The 24,933-nt window shown below is 44.2% G+C and overlaps 1 protein-coding gene across 3 annotated transcripts in view; it reads left to right on the top strand.

Annotated features, from left to right (window-relative positions):
* Positions 1-6,908: 6,908 nt before the first annotated feature.
* Positions 6,909-24,933, top strand: part of SPATA18 (spermatogenesis associated 18) — a 38,962-nt gene continuing 20,937 nt past the window's right edge. For 2 of the 3 annotated variants that reach the window (XM_032334283.1, XM_032334284.1), the window contains exons 1-4: positions 6,910-7,267; positions 20,327-20,432; positions 20,546-20,661; positions 22,024-22,136. In XM_032334283.1, coding sequence (XP_032190174.1) covers positions 7,181-7,267; positions 20,327-20,432; positions 20,546-20,661; positions 22,024-22,136 — 422 coding nt within the window. In that variant the 5' untranslated portion in view covers positions 6,910-7,180. Of the gene's footprint in view, positions 7,268-20,326; positions 20,433-20,545; positions 20,662-22,023; positions 22,137-24,933 lie in introns of all 3 variants that reach the window. The other variant, XR_004283455.1, reaches the window with a different exon arrangement.

Below are 24,933 nucleotides of genomic sequence, written 5' to 3' on the forward strand. Positions count from 1 at the left end.
CAAAGCAGGGGCAGTGTGTTACTACTTCTGTGCTCCTGAACATACTAGGAACTAGGTAAATAATAGGTACTTAATAACTGATGAATGAATAATGAATGAATGAATGAATGGATGGATGGATGGGTTAACTTTCTTCTATTGGGTAAAAAATATTACTAACATCTGAGTGTCTATGACATACGTCCACTCTAATGCTCACCATGCATTACTCCAGAGAAGAACCTTATTAACTCTCAAATCTGTGTCCTGTAAGTGCTCTTGCTGGGTCCATCACTCCTCCAAATTTCACCTCTCGAGCACCAACACGATATAAAAAAGAGACTCAAACAAATCATTTTTCTGTTTATAGCTCTTAGCTGCTTCCCCACTGCCTACAAAGTCATGATCAACTTCTTCAGCCTGCTCTACAAGACTTATCACAGTTGAACCCAGGACTATCTTCACAGTCTTGTCTCTGATTCCCCGAGTTTCCTAAAGTCACCCTGGACTAGCATTCATCATTTCCTGCCTATCCATGCAATTTCATGCCTCTTGGCGACTGTCCATTCTGTGCCATCATCTCTTCTCTTCCTGGTGAAACTCCTCTCCATCCTTCCAGATCTGGCTCTAAATGGCGTTCTCTTCTACAGCTTCCTTTGATCTTTTCTTCAGGGAGCTGGAGGAGGAAGTAAGGGAAGGGTTGGTCAGTGTTTCCATAGAATTTTATATTTACTATTGTAACTTGTCACATTGATCTATGGTTATGTGTCTTTCCTCTGAATAGATTGTGAGATGCTGGGGAGCAGAAACCAAGTCTAATCCTGTCTTATGACTTAGGCAGATGTTTCTGTCACCCAGAAATTCAGTCGATGTTTATCAGATGTGATGAAAAAACCTATTTCAACATCCTTCATTTTAGGGACTGCCATCATGCTGTCCTAGGTCCTCTCCTGGGATGTTTAAGGAGATCTCACAGTGTAGATCACACCCTATATACACTGCAACACCTTCATGTATCCTAAGAGCACCCCTTTGATGGCCATTTTCAGAGCCAAGTATCTGCCATTGCATTTAGCTAGTGAGCTGAAAACATGGAGGGCAGGGATGTCTCAATATTCCATCACAATGGTGATGGAAACCTGGGTTGCGACAGGAGGGGTACCTGTAACTCTCAAAAGTCACACTAAATTGGCTCCCTCCTTCTCAGCTGTATTTGCTACAAAAGGTCTATAGTTTGTTTAGGTGCTAAGGTGATACGTTGTGATATATGAACATTTTCCTCTTGTTTTTGTCGTTTGACCAATAAAAGGCATGAAATACTTCGACAGAAACATTCTGAACTGTTGCTGTGAGCAGGGAATGCTTGTTGGCACGACACAGGAGACAGCACCCCTGCTTCTGTGCAGTGGGGGGACCTGCCTTCAGCTCAGATCCCAACCAATTGGTTCTTTCTCCAAGGGTGGAGGATTTTTTCTCCTTTTAAAAACATTTAAAATCTTTCCCTGCAATGTAGCAGAACCCAAAAAGGACCCAATGAAGCTGCTAAAATGAGTACACGGAGTCTCAGACTAGAGAACATGAAGTACATGGACAAACGAGCATTTTGCTCCCCGTGAACGGAGACAGAGCACCCCGGCAAGATCATCAATGAAACTGGGTTTAAAGGAAGCTTCATGCAAGTGGGCAAGAAAGGGTTAAAAGATGTTCTTCAGATGGCACCAGGCCCTACCCTAAAGAAGCTATTGGTCAGAATAGCACAGCATACCTGTAAAAGCATCCAGGCCACAGCTGGGCAGAACATTCTTTCAGCCACACTGGCTAAGGGTTGGGGGGTGGTGGGCAACTGTCCTTAGTGAGGAACTGAAAGTGACGAGGATGCCACTGTATATCCTCGCACGTGTTTATGCTTAGTGCAGCGTGGACCTCCACACCCACACACCTCTCGCTACACTGAGTGGCTTCAGTGAAGCTCTCAGTGGCTTCTTAAAATCCCCAGCTGAAAATCTCCCCAGTTGAGGGATGCATGTAAACTTCAGAGTTAAGGACTCTACAAGTCAGGACTTTTCCTATTCCATCCAGATGTTTGTCACCTGACACTTCTCTAGAACGAGTGGCTCCTGGCTGGGTGGCAGAATTATGATGCCATAAGAACCGCCAACTGGCTATTAAAACTTTGCTTTCTTTTGCCTCAACAGGATTATGACATCAGCTATAAAGCAGCCAATGGGCTCCTGCCTCCCTTCCTTTTTTCCTTTTTTCTTTCACTCTTTATTAAGTTTGGTTCAGCAAACTTTTTTTTTTTTTTTTTTAAAGATTTTATTTATTTGGCAGAGAGAGGGAGAACAAGCAGAGGGAGCTACAGAGGGAGAGGGAGAAGCAGACTCCATGCTGAGCAGGGAGCCCAATGCAGGGCCTGATCCCAGGACCCTGGGATCATGACTAGAGCCAAAGGCAGAGGCTAAACCAACTGAGCCACCCAGGCACTTCAAGTTCAACAAGCTTTTAAACCTCTGTCCCTTTCTTCAAGAAGCTCATACAGGAGGCAGACAAATAAGTTTAATGTCCTGTGATAACTGCAACAGTATCAGCATGTCCAAAAGTGAAAGAAAATAAGCATAAAGAAGAGTGGGGGATGAGCTCTGAGAGCCTGGGGAGAGTTGGGGAGATCTTGTCAGTTTCAGCTGGTTTACATGTATTTAAAGTGCAACTACAAAGAAAACACTTGCTTCTTTCCTGGAGGCTAGGTGCATTAGTTATTCTGGCAAGGCTGCAGAATAAATTGTACTCAAGAAAAATGTTCAGCTTTTGGTGATTGACTAATGCTCTCAGAATCAAGACTTGACCCAAGCTGAACTGTGAACCAAAAATTGAAAATAAGGTGATGGTTGGGAAATAAATTGGAATAAAGGGCAAGATTTGCTCAATCTGACCCATAACCAGTATGTTAAAAGAAACAAGAGAAGAGCATTAAAAAGCATTAAAGCATGTCAGAACTGCAAGAGATCTCAGAGCTGATCTAATCTATGTTTTTCATTATGTAGGTGGAAAAAACCTGACGTCCAGGGTCATTAAAGACTTATGTAAAGTCACAAGAAACCACTGATTGGCAGAGGGAGAGAGAAAACAAGAGTGTGCATCATGATCTGACTTTATTGTTCTTTCAACTTTTTCAACATACCTGATAGTGTACCACAAAAGAAAAATTTGATTTTCTCTTTTCTTTACAAATAATTGCCAAGTGATTATATCCTAAAATAATCAAATTGAGACAAAATTGAAGTGCTGTCCAAATAGAGCCTTTACTAATCTGATGTTTTCTTCCATACGTATAAAAAAGTAGGCTTTAAAAATAGAATCTCAACCTTGTTGCCTGCACACTTGTAATATGAAGCATATGGATTCTTCTTTCATCAGCAACACAGACTATTTGTACTCCAGGCTCCAGCTCTCTCTTAAATCGATTGCTATCTAGCACCCATCAAAAGCTCTGTGGAGGGGATCATTATGAAGGGCACTTATGAGGATGTCCACTTATTGCTACAGGGTATGGAAGTTCTAAGCTTGTATCAGGCAACATCACTAGAGAGCTAAGAAATGGCGTGTCAGTTTCTTGGCGTGTCAGTGTCTCTTTGATGACATGAGTTCTAGTGTCACCCCCTTGGCATTGATGGAAGGTGACCGCAGGAAACAAGCATATCAAGATTGTTTTTCTATTTTTTTTAAAGCGGGGGAAGTATTAAAGACACTGTCATCTGTGTTGTTCTAGGCTCTTTGGAAAAAGATAAACATATTTTGTAACTGGTAGCAGGAAAATGTGTTTCACTCAAAGAAGTGGTACGTATACTTTTAAACTCAAGTAATAATAATCATAAAAGTCATTTTCCTTTCTGTGTTGGCTTCCACAAACTACAGATTCAATGTTAAATAAAGCTCAATTTCATACATAAGCTTAAATTGGGGGTATACTTGCTTTTTCCACTAAAAAAATATTTCTAATCTAATAATGATATTTTCTACAAGGTTCTTATTGTAAGTTATCTCAGGTCTTCTTTTGGAAGTAGTGCGGAGAAAATAATGAATAAATACATAAAACACTTCCTTTGTTTTGAGTCATTGATGACGATGTTGGTTTGTTATTGATAAACCTGAGGTTCCTGCTACCTGTTCCTGAGGTACAGCACACACTTCAGAGATCTGGGGACACCCAAGAGGTACCGGAAATGACTGTAGGCCATTAGGGTTTTGAATCCAGCTGTGGGACTCGAGCCTATGTAGATATAAATAATATCGGGTAGCAAATTCTAAAGTAATTTCAGAGATCCATTCTATCCGAAGACTCTAAGACTATTACATTAGTAATTTGGACATTTGGTCAAAGCATGTTTTGTTTTGAGTCCGCTTAATATTGTTATTTTGGCTAACACTTTTCCTGAAGGTAACTCTTTGGGTAACTCTGCTTCTGAATAAATTTTCAAAAAAGGAATCAGTGTTCATGGTAGAAATTTGGAAAATCAAAGAAGTGTAAAGGAGCAAACTAAAATAATCTATAATCATGCTTTGGGTTGATATTGTATAATATAACTCAATGTAGATTATTTAGTGTCCCTGCTTTTTTCACTTAACTTTATGCAGTGAGAATTCCTAGACAACAGATACTCTTCAGTGACAGGATTTCTATTGTGTAACATTTCACTGAAGGATTTGTTCAACCTTCACTCTATGGCTGGAGATTAGATTGTTTCCAGCCTTGTTATCTCTACTAAATGTACTGTGATGCACATTGTAGTAATAATGATCCTGCGTTTGTGAAGCACTGTGCCAAGTGCTGTGTTAACGCCACATGAGGGGCGCCTGGGTAGCTCAGTGGGTTAAGCATCTGCTTTCATCTCAGGTCACGATCTCAGGGTCCTGGGCTCCAATCCTACATCAGGCTCTCTGCTCAGCAGGGAGCCTGCTTTTCACCCACCTCCAGGGCTGCTCTGCCTAGTTGGGATCTCTCTCTGTCAAATCAATAAATGGAATCTTAAAAAAAAAAAAAAAAGAAGAATGCCACACGAATTTTTTAGTTTAGTCGCATAATAATCCTGTGATGTAAGAACTATTGTCTCTTGTTTATAGATAGCGTAACCAAGGAGTAGCAGTCACAGAGTCCACAGCAAAGAAGAGGATTTAACCCCTAATCTAACATAAGCAAATATTCCAACTTGTTTTTTATGGATAAGTAAATAGGACTGCTCAAAGACTCCAACTGCTTATTGAAATATGCAATTATTGGCTCCCAATTAAAAAATCTGTGGGATTTTTCTCCATTCCCTTCCTCCCTTTTTATGTATTTTTTAAAGGAAGAAAGTGTCTAATGAATACTTAGTGGGGTTTTTTGTTTGTTTGTTTTTTTCTTTTACTTTAGTAATTATTACACTACTCTAATAAAATATGTTATGTACCCTTATGGTCCTTATTGTTCCTTTTGTTGTTATTGAGATCTAAATGACACAGAATATTTTATTAGTTTCAGGTGTACGATGTAATGATTCAGGATTTGCATATGTTGTGAAGTGACCAACACAATAAATCTAGTTAGCATCCATCACTACACATGGTCACAATTTTTTTTTCCTTGTGATGAGAACTTCTCTAGTTCTTATTTTGTAGCCTATAGAAGATAGTACTTCGGCTCTAGAAATGAGCTTCTCGTTTTCATTGGAGGACAGAAAACCACCATAATTAAGAGAAACAACCTCTGAATATTACCATATATTACTATATATTAGATAATATTACCATATTTGGACATGTGCAAAGTTCATATATTTTCAAGTTCCTAAAGAAACGGCACGGAAATAAACTAACTAGCTAGCTGGCTCGCTGTGGCCCGGCCCCACTCCTGCTGTGTTAACGACTAGATAAGAATGATTTGCAATCAGCTCATCATTTGATGCATATAAAATAAGGGCTTCTAAAGTGCTTCATGATGGTTGAAACTGTTTCATTTCTTAAGCGGTTGAAACCATCCCCGTAGCTTCACGCACCCTTTTGAAATAATACCAAGCGCGGTCTGAACTTTCACCAAGTTTCAGTTAGAGAACGAGAATTGAATGAAAACTTCAGAGCACTCGGTGATTCTAAAACTACACCCAGAGGCGCTGGGTGGCTCAGTGGGTTAAAGACGCTGCCTTCGGCTTAAGTCATGATCTCAGGATCTTGGGATCGAGCCCCGCATGGGACTCTCTGCTCAGCGGGGAGCCTGCTTCTCTTCCTCTTTCTCCGCCTGCCTCTCTGCCTACTTGTGATCTCTGTCAAATAGATTTTTAAAAATCTTAAAAAAACAAACAAAAAACAACACTATACCTAACCTTGTCTAAGCCCGAGGATTAACTCGGGTTTGCGGACGCCGGAGCCTCTCCGATCTCCGGACTTGGGCGCCCACCAACCCCTCGGTGCTGCAAAGGAAGCCCCGAAGGTCTGAGAAGTTAACGCATCAAGGGGGCGCCGTCAGACGCTTACCTACTGCCTAACCCGACGGTCCGTGGAGAAACCAACCACCTTCGCTTTTCCCGGCGAGAGGCCGCGGGAAGCCCCCAACCCACAGGGCGGGCGAGTCGCGGTCCTGCAAGGGATGGGGTAGCCGCCCTTGCCGGTCTGCGCCCCGCCCGCCCCAGGCCCCATCCCGAGCGTCAGGGGTCTTGGGCGGCCTCGCCTTCGGCCAGCAGGAGCAGCAGCAGCAGCAGCAGCAGCACGAGCAGGAGCAGGAGCGGCTCCAGGGCGCGCCGGGGCGGGTGCCCCGCCACGAGGGCTCCGGGAGGGCGGCGGGTGGCGGCGGCAGCGGGGGCGCGCGGCGGAGGCCGGCGTTGCCAGGGCGCGCGCGGGGCGCGTCCCTAGCAGCCGGCCGCCCACGTCAAGGTTTGTTTAATAATCGCCGCCGTATTTATGGCGGGGGCTGCGGGCGGCGGCGGGGGAGCGCGAGACCGCGCCGGGCGGCGGCTGAGGCGCGGCGGCTGCGGCCCAGGGCACCTCCCCGCCCCCCGGCTTGCCGAACCCTGCCGGCTCTGACCCGAGGCGGAGGATGGCAGCAGCAGCCGCGCTCTGAGCCCCTGCGGAGAACACCCTTCCCGCCGCGTCGCCCCGGGGGCCCGCGGAGGCCGCCGCCTCGTCCCCTCCACGTCTCCATCTCCCAGAGCGCGGCCGAGCGCAAAAGTGAGCGATGGCAGAAAACCTGAGGAAACTGGTCTCCAGCGAAACTTTGCGACTGATGCACGACAAGCTAGACGGCTGGCTGAGGGAGTACAACGTGAGTCCGCGGGGGACAGCCCCGGGCTCGTCGTCGCTTTAGCTCCCGGCACAGCCCTCGCAGGGCTGGCTCGGGGCGGTCGCTTGGCAAAGCCCGGGCGGGCGTGATGTCTCACCAGGACCGCGTCTCGAACCGGGATCGCCGGGGAGGGAGGAAGGGCACGGGCCTGCCGGTGCAGTTTTCTCCCCTCCGCGCCAGGGGGCGCTGATGGGGGGGGCGGAGCTCGCGGAGCGCAGACTCGGAGCCCGCGCGGAGAGAGCGCCGTCGGCCCAGCGGTAACCAAGGACGCTGGCGGCCCTAGCAACGGCAGAGACCCCAGTCCGCCAGGGCTCCAGCCTGCTGCTTTCCCTCCCATCCGCTCCGTTAGCAACCCACCTCCCTATCCCTAACTCGATTTTTTTTTTTTTAACTATACCCCTGGTCGTGCCTCTCCGCACGTCTCAGAATACTCAGGGATTGTATCACAATGAATTTTTATAAAAATACTCCCAGAAGCCATTACTCAGATGTCAGTGAGATGGACACTTGTCAACGTTGCGGGTTTCACTTGTGTGCTGGTCAGCATGGCAAGAAAGGCACAATTCCACACCAAGGCAGAGAATTCAGGAGGCCTGTAACCAAGGCATTTGTAGGAAGCCAACATTCTGGCATCAAACCCATAGAGCTCCTCAAGTCTCATTAATCCCCACCCCCACTCCGGCTCGCGTTAACCTCCCCCGCACATTAAGTACAACTCGGTGTTGCATTTGCTGGGTTTGATCTGTCTGTCTTAAATAGGAGGGTGCCCCTCATAAAGTGGAACAGTGAGGCAGACAGAGCTGGGCATGCGTGGACCCGGAATGAGCCCGGGTTCTGGTTCTGGCTCTAGATAGTACCAGCTGAATTCCCTGGGGGAATTTATTTCACCTCTGTGGGTCTCAGTACCTCTTTTGTTAAATAGGACAGATTCATTTAACCAGATCTCAATTTTTTTTTTTAATTTAAATTGGCTCATTTCTGAAATCCTACCAGGAAAAATGCAACTGGATGCTGTCTGAGTCTCTGGGCTTTCCCATTCACCCTTTGACCAGGGCTCCTGTGGTAGAGGAGAACTCAAAGAACACCCACAGCTTTCTCGTTGCCCCCTTTGTAGTGTTCCCTGTTTACCATCTCTGCCCACCTTTAAAGAATGAGCACTTCTGCATCAAGATTGCAGGAAAATTAAAATTTACCTCTTTCTACCTCTTACAGCCTATTCTGTCTTCCTTTCTCCCTTCCCCCATTCCTTCCTTCCTTCCTCCCACCCCACCCTCTTCCTTTCATTATTACCCCCTTGGCCTAAATAAACTCTGAATGCTAAAAAGGATATTTAGTTTGGGGGTACCTGGCTGGCTCAGTTGGTAGAACGTGGGACTCCTTATCTCGGGATTGTAAATTTGAGGCCCACGTTGGCTGTAGAGATGACTTTATATATATATATATATATATACATATATATATATATATATATGTATATATATATATATATTACAAAATGTATATTCAGTTTGTCACAAGACAGTGTTTCACATAAATCACACTAACATTTGACTGGGCCAAGTTTAATGATAGAGAAATGCCGAAGTTTATTACACTTTCCTTTCTCAGTAGCAGTAATCCCCCCTGCTCCTCTATTGTCACTGAAATCATTCCAATCTAGACTCTCCCCCCATGCTAAGCTCCTCCCCCCCACCTTCATAGAAACTGCCGTCTTGGAGACCAATGCCTTTCCAAAAAAGATCTGTGGCCGTTTCCCCATGCAATCATTTTCTTGGACTCTTTGGTGTTTCTGTTGCCTGTGACTGTTGCTAGCTCTGTTCTTCTGAGGCTCAAGTGATTGGTCTCCTTGCCTTACCCATTTTCCTCCTATGGCAGTTCTTTAAGACTTTAGGAATCTTCTCTGGGCCTCCATTCTTGCTTCTCTCTTACACATATGCCCATGAATCTCATATCTGTATTCAGGACCTCTTCTCATCTGAGCTCACTTCTCCGATTGCCCATGAGACATTTTCAGTTGTGCTCTCATCATCTTGAAGTCAAATCAGTCTAAAACCTACCTAAGCGACGCCCGTGCCGTGAACACTGATCTCCTTCTTTACTTCAATGTTTTCAGCATGACTCACCCCACAACCTTTTCACCAGCTGAGTCTGTTGGTACCTACTTCGAAATTCGCACGGAACCCTTTCACCACCTGCTGTAACCATCCTTGTCCATCTTCCATCATTGTTCATCTAGATATAAACATATCTCAGAGAGATTCTTCTAAATGTCAAGTGAGATCAAGTTAGTTCTCTGATAGAGCCCTCAGACTTCTGTCCTACTCAGAATAAAAGCCAAAGTTCCTACAATGGCCATCAAAGCCCTACACAATTGTGCTCCTTTAAATGCTGACCTCATCTCTTACTCTCTTCCTCAATCTACTCTAGCAATACTGATCTGGTTGTTGTTTCTAGAGCAAAGCTGTCCAGTAGAACTTTCTATGATAGACTTGTTCTATACAGGCGCTGTCCAATATGGTGGCTATTTGGTACTTGAATTGCGGTAAGTACAAACTGAGAAATGAATTTTAAATTTTAAATTTATTTATTTTTAAAGATTTTATTTATTTATTTGACAGAGAGAGATCACAAGTAGGCAGAGAGGCAGGCTGGGGGGGGGTGCGGTGGGTGGGAAGCAGGCTCCCTGCTGAGCCGAGAGCCCAATTCAGGGCTCGATCCTGGGATCCTGGGATCCTGGGATCAGGACCTGAGCTGAAAGCAGAGGCCCAACCCACTGAGCCACCCAGGTGCCCCTAAATTTAAAATTTAAATGAATTTTAAATTTCATTTAAATTAAAAAAATTAAAACTCATTTAAGTTTAATTAATTTAAATTTAAATAGTCCCATATGACTAGTGGTTACTCTATTGGGCAGAAGAGTCTAGAGCCCATCAGCCAGTCTCATGCTTCAGGGCATTTTCACTTCCTGTTCCTCTCTGCCTGGAAAACTTTTGCTTGTGGGTATTTCCGTAAGCTACCAACAGCTTTGCTTTCTATCCTCCTTCAAGTCTGCTTAAATTTCACCTTCTCAGGAGAGACCATCCTGTTCACAACTGCCATCTTCTACTCCTGGCACACTGTGTCCCTTCTCTGCTTTGTTTCTTCTGTAATAAATGCATCTTCTTATTTTTACTTATTCTTTTATTTTATTGTCGATCTTTCCTCCCCCTCTTGCCACTAAAAGGAGGGCAGAGAGTTCTCCCTTTTCTGCTTATCTCTGTATTCCCAGCACTTAGAATAATGCGTGCCTCCTAGGTTTAAAGACCAAGTAATACAATACTTCAGCTTTTCTTTAATAACTAAAAGAAAGTGAATTTGCAATGTTTGTTCATTGCAATGCAATGTTCATTGAATGCAATGTTCAATTAAATAATGACTGACTGAATGCCACCACCATTCTCCCACACACCTGGGTTCTGGGACACATTTGTCTTCTTAAAACCTCATATCCAGTGTAGAATTAAAGGTGATCCCCAAATATCTTTAATTCAGCCTTTATTAAAATTGATTTGAAACCAAAGCCATGATTTCCAAGTAGGGGCACAATTGAGAGGGCACAAGTGTTTTTAATTGTGTGTGTGTGTGTTTCTGTATGTATGCGTAGCTAAAGAGAGAGGATAAGAAAATATGTATATACACCTACCAAAATTAAGGTTACCTCTAGACTTATTCAGTAACCTGTCACCTACAGGGTGGGTTTTGGTCAATGGCTTAGACGTTCTCTGTAATATAGCAAGTTTGTTTTAATAGTTCTGAGGACTTTTTCCTTGAAACCTTAAGATGAAGAGTAGTCGTTGTAGCAAAGTACGTTTATTAAAATGTTGGCTCTAGAGGTTTATTCATTAAAAGCTTTATATTATATTTGCTATGGAAAGTTGATTTTGCTGACTGTGACCACATTGATTTAGTTCTAGTTAACTCAAGCAAAATAAAAGACCATAAATACCACTCTAGAATTCAGAATGTGATTAAAGTTATCCCCTTGGGAAAAAGTTATTTTCAGTGAAAAAGATCAATGATTTGAACAGATTAGTTCTAAAGCACAATGCAAAATTTTCATTTTCCTTTAAACTAGTCATTATTGGGATTAATAGATCTTAGTTAACTTTTTAAAATTTCTCTTAATTTTCTTCATAAGGCTTCCCATTTCCTCTGCCTTAATCTGTCCACCAACACTCTTTTCCTTGTGTCCTATGTATGTTGTTAGACACAGTAAATTTTTTTAAAAATGTAATTTTCTGCCCCAACGCCTTTGTTTTTTATATGTTGGCTAGTTTTTAAATCCTACAACATCTAGCAATCTTCTTGGCCCTACACAAAACCACTACTTGCTTGATTTTTTAAAAAAGATTTATTTATTTAAAATGACTCCAAGAAGGGATATTTTTCCAAACCTTGCTAGAGAAACACAATAAAACCAAAAGCAAACATTGCAAATTCACTTACTTTTAGTTATTAAAGAAATGCTGAAGTATTGTATTACTTGGTCTTTAAACCTTGGATTGCATTGGCTGTTCAAGGACAGCTTGGTACAAACATGTAACCTTCAGAATTGTTTTTCCTCCTGTGTGGTTACTGAGAATGTTGACGAAAGAGCCATAGAAAATCTCTTCTTGTTCAACCAAGAACTGAGCCAGTTATTAAGGGCTTAATAATTCACTCAATAAATGGTTACTTAGCTTCTGCTTTGTGTGAAGCTTTGGCCTAAACACTCTATATGTATACTTTTGGCAGTGTACCTTTATTTATTTATTTATTTTGAAGATTTTTATTTATTTATTTGACAGACAGAGATCACAAGTAGGCAGAGAAGTAGGCAGAGAGAGAGAGAGAGAGAGAGGAGGAAGCAGGCTCCCCGCTGAGCAGAGAACCCGATGTGGGCTCGATCCCAGCACCTTGAGATCACGACCCGAGCTGAAGGCAGAGGCCTTAACCCACTGAGCCACCCAGGCGCCCACTTTTGGCAATGTACCTTTACTGATTAACTAATTCATTCAACAAAATATTTTTGCAGAGTTTATGATATGTCTGTCTGTGCTAGATGCTGGGAATGGAAATGTGAGCTGCATCTTAACGGGAAACTTCCAGGCAGAGTAGCATATAAAGGACAGAGGAAACATCAGGTGATAAAGCAGGAAGGAAGGAAGAAGCTGGTCTTTGTGGTTGCCCAGAATGGTTCTGGGCAAGGAGAGGAAGTGAGATGGGCTGAGAATGTGGGGTGGTTGGGGCCAGAGAGTAGAGGCCTTGGGTGGTGTGTTAAGGAGCTTGGATGTTATCCCCAGGGGGCAGTGGGAGGTGGGATTTAAAAGCATCATGCAGTGAGGAGACATGTAAACAAGGTCAGACTCTGAGAATGGTCCTTCAAGTAATAGTCTGCTGCCCAAATGCCCCCAACTGATCATGCAGATCAGAATTAGGTCTCGGGACGTAGTTAGTTCACAGAGATGTTAAGATGAGAAATTAACCACCTGGGTGGTTCAGTGGGTTAAGCTTCTGTGTTCGGCTCAGGTCACGAACTTAGGGTCCTGGGATCGAGACCTGCATCGGGCTTTCTGCTCAGCATGGAGCCTGCTTCCCATCCCGTCTCTGCCTGCCTCTCTGCCTATTTGTGATCTCTCTCTCTGTCAAATAAATAAATAAACAAATAAATAAATCTAAAAAAAAATAGAAATTAACCTCCTTCCCATGTTAGCAGTACCTGGAGAAGGTCGGCTCTGGGCTGAAACTCCTCCTCCTCCCGAGACGCATTTATATCCACCCAGAATCTTGTGGACTAGGGAGCTACCTTTGGCTAGATGCTCTGACATTTATTACTTTTTAAAATGTACTGTATGTAATTACAGGAGCAAACGGTAAGAACTTAGCAGATCCTTGATAACACCATCCCTAAGACAGGAGCAGATTCCATTTCTTGATGTATAATAACAGACATCAGGACATTACGAATTGGAAACTTGTGATTATCTGCTATGTGGGTGGGGATGTTAGGGACAGCTGATCACACTTCCCCTTGCATTACTCTCCTCTTGCGTTATAGAAATCTGCCCTTGCGGGGTGCCTGGGTGGCTCAGTGGGTTAAAGTCTCTGCCTTCAGCTCAGGTCATGATCCCAGGGTCCTGGGATCAAGCCCCGCATCGGGCTCTCTGCTCCGCAGACAGCCTGCTTCCTCCACTCTCTCTCTCTGCCTGCTTCTCGGCCTGCTTGTGACCTCTGTCTTTCAAATAAATAAATAAAATTAAAAAAAAAAAGAAAGAAATCTTCCCTTGCAAGCGACAACAGCATATTCAATATCAGTACATAAAAAAGGATTTCTCAAAGAGGTGTCCCTCTGTTTTTGGATAATCTTTGTGTTAAAATAGATGTTGCCGGTATGACAAAATATCCTTGATTCTCAGTACAGAAGCTTTGTTGTAGTTGCTATGGTGTCTTCAAACGGACTCCCTGGCTGCCTTTGTCCTCCCCCATAGTCAATACACTTCCATATTCCTGGGGTTCAGTCTCGTGAATTCATAGAAAACATTTTTTCTTTCCTTTATCTCTTTACTGCTAAGCTGCAGTGATGAACACAGCTCCAAATCTTACTGTCTAAACTTACATGAGAGAGATTTCTCATTCATGCCAACTCTGATGGCCCCTCTTCTCCGTCACTGGCTCAGGTTCGGGTGGCCGCCACCTGGTGGAGCAGTCATCTCATCCCGGGACCGCAAAGGTCCACAGGGGAAGAGAGAGAGAAAGAGGGCACTTACATTATACACATCACTTTCACTCCTCTCTCTTCCCTAGACCAGGATTGTTATACGGCTCCAATCTCCTTGTAAACGAGCCCGAGACCTGGAAAGCATGTGGAATCTTTCACTAGTGCTAAAGTTTCTGCCACAGCTGCTAACGATGAATTCATGGGTAGGAAAGAAATTGACAAGTGATTAGGACAGATTATTCTATTTTTAACAGTGGGGCTATCAACCTTCTTAGACAAACTTGTTAATGGAAACAACATCGTTGTTTCATGTTTTCGGGAAATAATTAATGAAAGAAACCTGGTAGAAATAGTAACTGCAGGTCAAGATGGTAAAATCCAGTGAGGAAGTCTAAATATAAGTTTTTGCTAAGATGTTGGGGTATATATAAGCCTCCTTCTCTTATATCTAAAATTTAGTATTTTGGTTTTAAAATATTGTTGTGGAGGTAGTGGTGTAGTGGGAAAGTCAGCCACACTGTAGAACAGAGGGTTGATTTTGGAAACTGAGTCACGTGAAGGGGCTGCCCATATATGGGACAGCCATTTCCCTGGAGGACAAATTGTAGCCTCTTATAACCAGCACGTAAGGAGGCCTCGAAGGCTTTCAAAGCTCTCTTCCTGCATTATTGCCTTGAAATTTTATAAAAGCTTATGAAATTGCAGGTTTTATTTTCTATATTTTACAGATGAGAAAACCAAACCTCAGGAGGGCAGCTAACCTGCCCGAGGTCACACGAGTAGAAAGGGTAGAACTTGGACTTGAAAGTAGGTCTTTTGCTTGCCAAGTTTATTCTCTTGCCTCCTACAGAGGGAGGGAAGGTGTAAGGAAATTCTACTCATTTGCGGTGTCCATTTCCGCCATCCTCCTCTGCCCATCCCCTCTAGCACACATTAGCCGGACAGTGGGGGAAAAAAGAAGGTAGAAATTCAGGCTTTTGTTTGCCATGTGTGAATTTCCACGACTGGCTACAAGCAACTGCCCACTACTGCCGCTCAGATGAGTCTCTACACACTGACTACTGATCTGTCTTTTCCCTTGCTCATCTGCCCATTCTCCAACTGGCAGGATTGGAATGGCATTCTTGTATGTAAAATGAGGTTTTTCTTAAATGAATGTTTAAAAAACTAAAGTCAGGTAAATCACTTAATGTTATAATAGCATTCATATTTTAAAGGAATGTTGGGCTGAACCCTTTGTACTATTAAGTCTTATCTAATATATATGCTCTATGTTTTGTGTGTGTAGACTGAGGTTTCTTAAAATGTAAATCACTGTATTTTGTGCTCAAAGCGATAGATTTAAATAGCTGTTCCAACTGTAGTTTGTCAGTTGATGAAAGATATTGAGTGATACATTTTGTTGACTTAGCAATGAAAAGTTTTCTCTTTCATGTTGCGGAGGTGGTTCAAGGTGAGGGATAGCATCAAAGGTATGAGAGAATCATTGGTAGAGGCTTGGATGATCAGGCTGTCACAAGGAGAAATGTTAAGGTCAAGGCTGCTCACAAGTAAAGAACGTGAAAGGCATTAAAGCACTGGTGGCGGATCCTGTGTCTATGTAACGTGTGCGTATGCAAGGCAGGATAGTGGCTGGAGAGGAGAGAGTTGTTGGCAGGGGAGCAGAGGCAAGTAAGGCTGGACGAGTCATGCGGAGGCATGTTAGGAAGGATTTAGGAAATCAGGCAATATATGGGCTTGATAGTATTAGGAGCTTTTGTTTGGGGCACGAGAGTGGGGACATCCACATTACTCTTCCCCACACGGGGGAACTTCTCGAAAACGGTCACCTGTCCTCATTGTTTTTGCTTCTTCTTGGCTCCCATTGGTTCCCTCACCCCCATGCAGTCTGGAAATACATCAAATATCCCACACCAGTCTGCCGTCACTGCTCTCATCAAGGTCACCAGAAGTTACCTGAAAACCAGCCTTCTTCTTCTTCCTTGTTCTTAGCTCCTCGATTTCTCAAAAGCAATTGATGCATCAAGTCCTATGGCGTTAGCTATTTCCCAGATGCTGGGGACCCCCAAATCTGTCTCCAGCTTGGGCTTTCTTCAGAGCTCCTGACCTCAGTCATCACCTGCCTTCTAGCCTGCATCATGGGGAGGCTCCAGATTTCTTCCAACCCAACACGAATCCAACAGAACTAGTTTCCCCCCTCTCTAGCCTTGCTGGTTCTCCACTTGCGTCCTGTGGTTGGGCAAAGGCACTGCATTCCACAACCAGAGGGTTACAACCACCCCCACTTCCCATCAGGTTCACTTTCTTATCGGAACCCTGTGTGGTTGGCTTCTGCCAGAGTGAATTTCATAAAATGCAAAGTAAATTGAACCACGTCACCACTCTCCTTTACCTGTCCCCCTTAAATATTCAGTGATGGTATAAGGTTCAGAACCCTTCATGTGACAAGGTTTATCATTACTTGGTCTCTGGACCCGGTATTCCACTTGCCCTTCTGGTACACCTTGTTCCTCCTGGCCCTCGTGCCTGCTGCTCCTCCTCTTGAAATACCTTCATTTCTTACCCCTCACTGCTCACGAGGGTGTGCTTTGTTCCCATGCCAGCTCACTGCCCACAAGACACTCAGTAAACTCTAAGGTAACTATTAATCCTCTGTGTGTCCCCCATTTTCCATCCCACTTCCCCAGCTGGTGAGCTCATTGACAGTAGGAAACTTTTATTTTTTTTCTTTCCTTTTTTAAAAAAAGATTTTATTTATTTATTTTAGAGAGAGAGAGAGTCAGAGAGAGGGCACAGAGGAAAAGGGAGAAGCAGACTCCCCACTGAGCAAGGAGCCCGATGCAGGACTCAATCCCAGGACCCTGAGATCATGACCGGAGCCAAAGGCAGAGGCTTAGCCAATTGAGCCAACCAGGTGCCCCTAATTTTTTCAATGTAGCTTTATTTCCTGAGCTACACATAGTAAGAGTACGGTGATTTATGAATGAATGAACTTTGGAATTAGGAGACAGCAGAATTTGGTCATATCTTTGCTCTGTTTATTTTGTGGGGGACTGTTTGGTAGAGAACACGACCCTACTGCAACTTGAGCGTCTTGCGTGATGCTTTGTGTTAGAAGCTGCAGCGTGTTGAGACAGGTCTTGGGAACAGAAAGGGTTTTATACTATACATTGTCTTCTGTTTAAGTTGTGTGTACAAGCCCACTTAACAAACATTCCTTTGGGCACCTCCTTTGAACCAGACTCTGGGCAAGGCATAGAAGCAAATGGTAATAATAGTACAATAATGCTTCTAATTACTCTGTCCCTCCTCTACTCTGCACCTAGCTTAGTTCATGAGTTCAGCCACTTCCTAAATATGGGTAAACAGAGGCTCATATTTAAAATACCTTTCCTAGGGCGACTGGGTGGATCAGTCGGTTAAGCCTCTGCCTTTGGCTCAGGTTATGATCTCAGGGGCCTGGGATGGAGCCCTGCATCGGGCTCTCTGCTCAGCAGGGAGCCTACTTCCCCGACCCCCACCACAGAGGCCTCTCTGCCTACTTGTGATCTCTCTCTCTGTCAAATAAAAAAAATAAAATCTTTAAAAAGCATCTTTTCTAAAAGAATACAGAAACTAAGTGGGAAACCATATCTGAACCGAGGTCTGCCTTTATTCCTATACCCATTGCTCCTTTAAATAACACATAATACCTCATAGGTACCAATTGTTGAATGCCTTCTGTCTTTGAGGTGCTAGATATGCATTCTTTGGATTTAATTCTCTCCTAATACTTTGCAAGTCGTGATCCCCATCTTCCTGGAGAGGCATTGGGGTCAGAAGGGTTAAGTAATCTGCGTAGGACTGCAGAGAATGGTGGCAAGTGGCAGAGCAGAGATAATCACTCAGGTCTGCTGGACCCTCAGGCCCCATTCCCTGCCCACGTAGCCTATGGCATAATCGAGCCAGAGGGCAAAGCTGTTCTTGAGTAACAGGTTCACCATGATAAGTGCAGGTGTGAGAGCAAGGCCAAGGAGCCGCTGCTTCAACAAGGGAGGGATGGGCACAGCTGTTCAGCTGGGGGTTCCAAGTGTTCTGATGATGTCACTATTACACTGTTAAGTCATTCATTCATTCATTCATCACATACTTTGGGGCCATTAAACATACCAGTGGCAACTGATATAAACATAGGAAAGACAAAGGAACTTTTAAAGAGAGCTCCTGGTCTTTTTAGGAGAAGGGGGTAGAGGGATGAGAAACAGAAACAAATGGCTGCATCAGACATAGGTGCTAAATCAGAGCTTGTCACCAGGTGCCGTCCACCAGGCATGGACATAACACAGCAGCTCCACCTAGGGTCTAGGCTCGAGTCCACTCCCTCCAAACTGCTCCCCAGGCCTGGAAGGCCTTCCAGGATCTGTCCTGCCAATGGCTCTCACCTTCTGTGCTTCTGCTACATACACTTATGGTTCTCAAGGTAACTAAACTCCCTCCTGCCCCTGCCACAGGGCCTTTGCCCCTGCTACTCTACTGTACATCACTGTCTCTCTCTAGTACTCTGCATCTAGTACTCTGCATTCTCTCAGTGTCTCCCCTCTTGTGGAGGGGGGTTTCTGGATGGCCCTCCCCATTCACTCGTGTCCTCCTTCTGCTCCCAGCACCAGTCATACTCTTAAGGGCATGGGTTCCAATCTCAGTTCTGCCATTTTACCGGCAAGGTAAGCTTAGACAAGTTATTTAACCTCTGTGCATCTCATTTTTGTCAACTGAAAATGGAGGTGATAACAATGACACCCCCACCTCCCAGTATACTGCTATGGGGCTTCCCTGAGCTTATATACGTAAACATCGACAACGCCTGCGCATAGGAGGTCTGCGATAAACACGGAGTGTGCGAATCTTCTCGTCATCATGCGTCTGTCCAGTACTTACTGGGTTGGACCACAGAGACCACGGAACACAGGGAACACAGGCCAGGAGTGCAACAGTGCCCAGGTCAGCACAGCCTCTGTCCACAGGGGGCTTGCCTGCCTGCCTGCACCACATCCCCCCTCTACCCACACATGCCTATGACCTGTAGACTTTTGCCTGGAGGCCACTCTTCCTCCCTGTTCTCATTTCTCTCCTCCTCACCCCCACGTCCTGCCCAGCGCCCAGGAGGCCCCCACCGCTCCTGCCTTCTTAGGGCTTGAGACAATACATCAGTCTGTGTGTTTTTACACCCATGTGATCTGTTCATTGCTTGTGGTTCTGTCCCTTCCTTTAGTGGTAGACGCCATTAGAGGTTTGGCTGGTGAGGAAATGGTAAAAATCTCACCAAGGGGGTGAAAAAAGCAGAATAATAGCTAAAGGCCCACCTCTTGGGTTTCTTCGTGTTCTGTTGATGTTCCACCACCCCTGGAACTGCCCATCGCCCCACATCGGCCTGCTCTCCCTGCCTAGATTTCACTTCCTCGCAGAAGTCTTCTCTGCCTTCCCAAGACCGTGGGCTCTGGAGTAGACCTCGTGCGCCCATGTTCCACCGGAGGAACTGTCTCTGCCCCTCTCTCCCCGACAAGTCTGCCCATGCTATATGGCTGGTGCCACGTCTTTTGTCTTATTCTCCTCGGGATCCTTAATGACCCAGTACCTTCCTATTATTAACAAGTAGTGTTCTTAGTCTACATAATGATCTTAGAGGACACGAACCAATAAAGCAGGTAAATTAGGAAACAGTGGTTTGTATTGGGTTACAAAACGTCTATTCACTTTATGAAAGGAGTTTTTGTAGGGTTCCTTTGAATAGCAAGTCGGGGGTATTGCTAGTAAATTAACCCCTAAACCTCAGTGGCTTCACACACACACACACACACACACACACACACACACACACACTCACACTTTCTCAATGATAATCATTGCAAGTGTTGGATGCTTAGTCTTTCAAATTTCAAATCTTGTAGCTCCACCGTCCTTTATGCCCTTGGGGTCCTCTCCTGGGTCTTCGGCATCTGGCTGGCTGATGGGGAAGGAGAGAGAGAAGAGAATTGCTCAAGGGGTTTTCTTCGGGGTCATACCTGCAAGGGGCATATAGCACTTCCTTTCCCAATGACTGGAACTCCGCTGTAATGCCGCTGACTACTGCCGACTACTAGGGCAGCTGGGAGAAGTATTCTAGTTGTGTGCCCAGGAGGAACTGGAAAGATGGTTGGTGAACCCAGGGCAGTCTCTGTGCCTGGGAGCATACCACAGCCCGGCGCCCGTTGGTAAAGTCAGGCCTTGGGTCCCTGCAGTGGGTTCCAGAGGAAAGGAATTGCATTGACTTTTCTGTTTTGATTTTGCAGGCAAACACATGTGATCAAAATCTTAGTCATTGCCTTGAGCTCATCGAACAAATTTCCAAAGTACAAGGACAGCTCTTTCGGATCCTCACCACGGCAGCCCAAGAAGGTGAGAATGGCCCATGTTTCCCCATCCGGCTCTGTCTTCTTTTGCTTCTGTCCTTGCTGCTCTCACCGTATTGCTGAACTTCTCTCCCTGACCTGATTTGTGGGTTCTTTCAGGCGGACATTACGATGGTGTGGAAATAATCAAATCACGCCTTCTGCCTTGGCTGGAGGCCTCCTTTACTGCTGCTTCCCTGGGAAAACCTGTTGACAGCAGGGTGCCCTCTCTACAGGTAGGGATGCTAAAGGATCCCCCTTGACTTTCAGCACCCTGTTCGGGCTCCAGGAATGCAGACATATGTAAGAGATGGCTTTTGCCTAGTGAGGGACTTAGTGCTACTTAGGGAAGGGGGACACAGGTCCAAAAAGTGAGGTTCTGTTTACAGTAGCCTGTGGCATAATGGGTTCAGCTTTCTCTTCAAACAGACTTGTGTTCAACTCTCAGCTTTGCTCACCTCCCAGCGGTATGACCTCAGACGAATCAATGAGCCTCTGCTTCCTCCGCTGGAAGAAGGGACTGGTGATGGTCTACATCTGGGACATTGCCCACCCTCAGCATTAAATAGGAACTTTGGAATGAAGATTAATCCACACAGTTAGGGTACCGTGGAGCCTCAGAAGAGACCATTAGATGGGGGAGAGCTCCAAATTCTGAAAGAGTGAAATGAAACGAATTGGAAACTTAGTTCTCAGAGACTGACAAAGAGTACCATCATTTGCTGTTGCTAGGGGGTAATTTCTATGGGTTAGTGTCAAGTTTTAGACAGGTGAAGCCCAGACTGGAAATAGAACATACACCTTGCTTAAGGCACTGATGTCATTAAACATTAGTAGCCTTGATTTTAAACAATTACATGGATTTCCATAAATTCTCAAATTGAAGCACATAGAGCAGTCTTTTCTTGGCAGTCTTAGGAGGACAGGGGCAAAAGGGTTACTGCTTGGAGGTCACTGGGCACAATTCTGGCTGCTCATCTATGGTCCTGGGTCTGTCGTCTAACCTTCTGTGTCTCACTTGCTGAATGGAGACAATGCTTTTGCTGACCCACTAGGGCCATTTGAGAATTAAATGTGATAAACATGCAAAAACAACTAACATAGGGTAAGCACTCCACAGACATCAGTCGGTTTTAAGCAAGTTTTTCCTCTCCCGGGGATTTTTCACATGCTGCTTAGATTTTTACCCTGTGGGTGTTCTTCTGAGGATAAAGATAATGGGATGATATTTCAATGGCTTTTTAAAAATGTGATGTATAATAAAAAATTGAAGTACAATTTACCTGCAGTGAAATCCATAGGTCGATAAATGCATATATCCGTGTAATTCATACCCTATTAACTTAGAAGACATCTCCATCTCTCTAGAGCATTTCCTTGTGCCAATTCCCAGTCACCTACCCTCCCCCACCGCAGGCAACCACTCTTCTGATTTTTATTGTTCTAGATTAATTTTGCTTGCACTAGAACTGCATATATATGGAACAATGCATTTGTGTCCTTTTGCACCTGACTACTTTTGCTCAGCATAATTGCGTTGCAACCTAACAAGCTGTTTCATGTATTCAAGACTCTTTTTGATTTGTATATCATTTCAGGACACATTTGATAAAGAGAAACATAAAGAATCAGGTGTTCGCGATCGGGACATGCAACAGCTAGACTCTGAGTTGACTTCGACTCGTAATCAACTCAACCAGGTTCAAGACGAGTAAGAGGAATGCAAGTTATCTTTTTCCAAAAAGAATTGTTTGTTCTTAATTTTTAAGTTTGAAAGGGAAATAATGGCTCATGAAAAATGTAGACGTCTGCAAATAACTGTGTGTGTGTGTGAGAGAGAGAGAGAGAGAGAGAGAGTCAGACAGATGTCTTTGAATCTGGGGATAAGATTTCTCTATTATAATAGGTTACCCAAGACGCTGGTCCCCTTGGTTCCATTCCTGGAGCTTTTTCTTCTCTAGAGGTCTATTATCAGCATATCTATATATCTATATAAATATCTATATGAAGATTATTACATAATATAATCTGTCTTTTGAAAGAAAAATAAAATGCAAAATGGGGAGGGTTAGAGAAGCTCAGACAAAGAGTAAAATCAAGAGCAAGAGGAAGAGGCTACATCCATCTGACCGATGTGCTCCTTTAGGGGGTATAGACCCCTGGCTGAGAAGTCAGACTCTTTAAAGAATGAGCATTCCAAGATTTTGGAATAATTTGTAGATATAAAAAAGTATTTTAAAGAAGTCAGGCAATGCCAGGCAGCAGCAGCTATCAGTGGCATAGCCAGGGTAGCAAGCTCAAGGATTCACTATAAAGAAAATCACAAGCCTTGGATTTGCACTTAAGGAAGATGGACAAATGTGTATGAAACTGCGTGCAGCCCAGCTAGCTCAAACCCATCAAACCCATGTTTCCTAATTGGAACCTTGCTCTACCGCTCACATGTATAGGGCAGCAAGGAACTCTTTGGTTAGGGTTTGTGATGGAATAAGGTGTGGCACACTGCCTTGTTCTCTGATGAGATTTCCTTTTAAGGAAAGCATCTCTACAGACTTAGTTTTGCTTGATCATGAAGGTAACAAAAATTTCCTTCTTAAAATGCATACAGCATACAAACATATAAAAGTGGCTGTGTCATAGCCAAGGAGGTTTAATGAGGCACAATCATTGCTAATTCAAAATGCATACAACAAAGACAAGGATAAAGGTGAAAAATCACCTGTTATTTCATCCCTGTTAACACTCTGGTTTATTTTGCTCCAGACATTTTTCTTTGTGCGTGCTTGCATGTGTACACACACATACACACAGAGTTACCTCCATACCCAACATTCATGTTGCAAGTGGAATCATTGTCAATGAACAGTTTTATGTTTGCCAACAGTCAACATTTACAAATGTAATGAGCAAAAAAGCACTGCTCCTCTGAATTTCTGCAACTTACTTCAACTAATATCAGCTGATTTGGAGGGAGGTGAGGATAATTACATTTACCACTTCTTTTCTGGTTTATTATAGCCCTTTTCCTGTAAATATCTGGTGAATTCCAAGTTCAAACTACTGTTAGCGTTTTTTGTTTGTTTGTTTGTTTTTGCATTGTTTTGTTTTGTTTTGTTTTGGCCCTCTCCAGGAGTCTCCTTGGCCCCCCTCCTTCCTTCGACTGGCATCTAGAAGTAGAGGGAGGCTTGCATCTCATGAGGGATGCCTCAGGCTGGAGAGGAGGATCTTTTAGTCTTGTACTGCACTATGGCTTCCTGCTCCTTCATTTCCAACTGGGCAGTAGAGTCTTGTGCCAAGGGGTGCTGATTTGTGGCTTGTCTGGTTAAATCTTCTGGAGAATTTGCTGGCAACTGCTGCTGGCCAGGCCCTTCTGTTTGCCACTAGCTGTGAGGCAGGGCTTCAAGACTTTGCTGGTTTTTGACTTCTGTCAGCACCAAAAGGAGCCAGGAATTCCTTTGTATCTCCCTCTCTTATCATTATGGCTCCGTAAATACCCATCAGGAACATCAGGGTTCAAGGAACCATGACTACATGGTTTTGTTAAAAAAAAAATTATTTGGAAATAATTTCCAATGCAGAAAATTTGTAAGACTAGTACTAAGGACACCCATAGGCACTGTCATGTACCTTTCACACTGTTTGCTTTATCATTCATGTGTACACTATCTAGATGCATCCTCCCCCCTCTCCCCCCACCAAGCCATGTGCATCTCATTTGAAAGTTGCACAGAGGAAGGTATTTTCTCCTTTACCTTGGATTTCCTAGTTTCGTTTGGTTTTTGATCCACCTGTGGTTCTTATTTTTTTAAGGCATCACAAATGATGCTGTCTGTCCTCCACATTCTATAGTAGCTAAGTCTCTTCTTTCTTACTCTACTTGCCTTTAGAGTCAGGGTGCTGTGAAATGAGTGGCCCACCAAGGAGAGTCCCTGTGTCTAACTTTGTGGAGACCAGATCGGTTTTGACTCAGTTCCGAAGGAGCAAATTCTATAGTGCTGAATGGGGACGGATCTGCCCATGTTTGATGAATTCTCGGAAAGGAAGATGTCTAGACTTTATACTTGGGCTCTGGTTATGAATCCCACATGTCCTCATTTCCTATCTCCGATCTATTGGCAAGTCCAGTTGAATCTACCTGCTAAACTTCTCCCACCCTTGGACTTTTCTTCCTATTCTACCTCCATCGTCCTAGGTCAAGGCCCGGATACCTGTTTCTTCAACCAGTTGTCCCTTCCCTGCTTTCATTCTTGCTCTACTATGATCCATTTCACACATAGAAATTAATAAAGGCAGACTCCGCCTTAAAAGCTGTTAGTAGCCTCCTTTCACACTTAGAAAAAAAAATTCTAAACTGCTTACTAGGACTCTCCAAAGCCCTGTGTGATCTGGCCCTACCTCTCTTTCTACCCTCATCTCCTGCCAGGCTCTCCTCACCTAGGCTGTGGTCCTCTTCCTCACCTTGAAACCTTTGTGCTCTTTCAGAAACATGGCAGTCTCTCTCTCTGGTT

Source organism: Mustela erminea, chromosome 2 (genome assembly GCF_009829155.1).
Source record: "Mustela erminea isolate mMusErm1 chromosome 2, mMusErm1.Pri, whole genome shotgun sequence".
Lineage (NCBI taxonomy): Eukaryota > Metazoa > Chordata > Mammalia > Carnivora > Mustelidae > Mustela > Mustela erminea.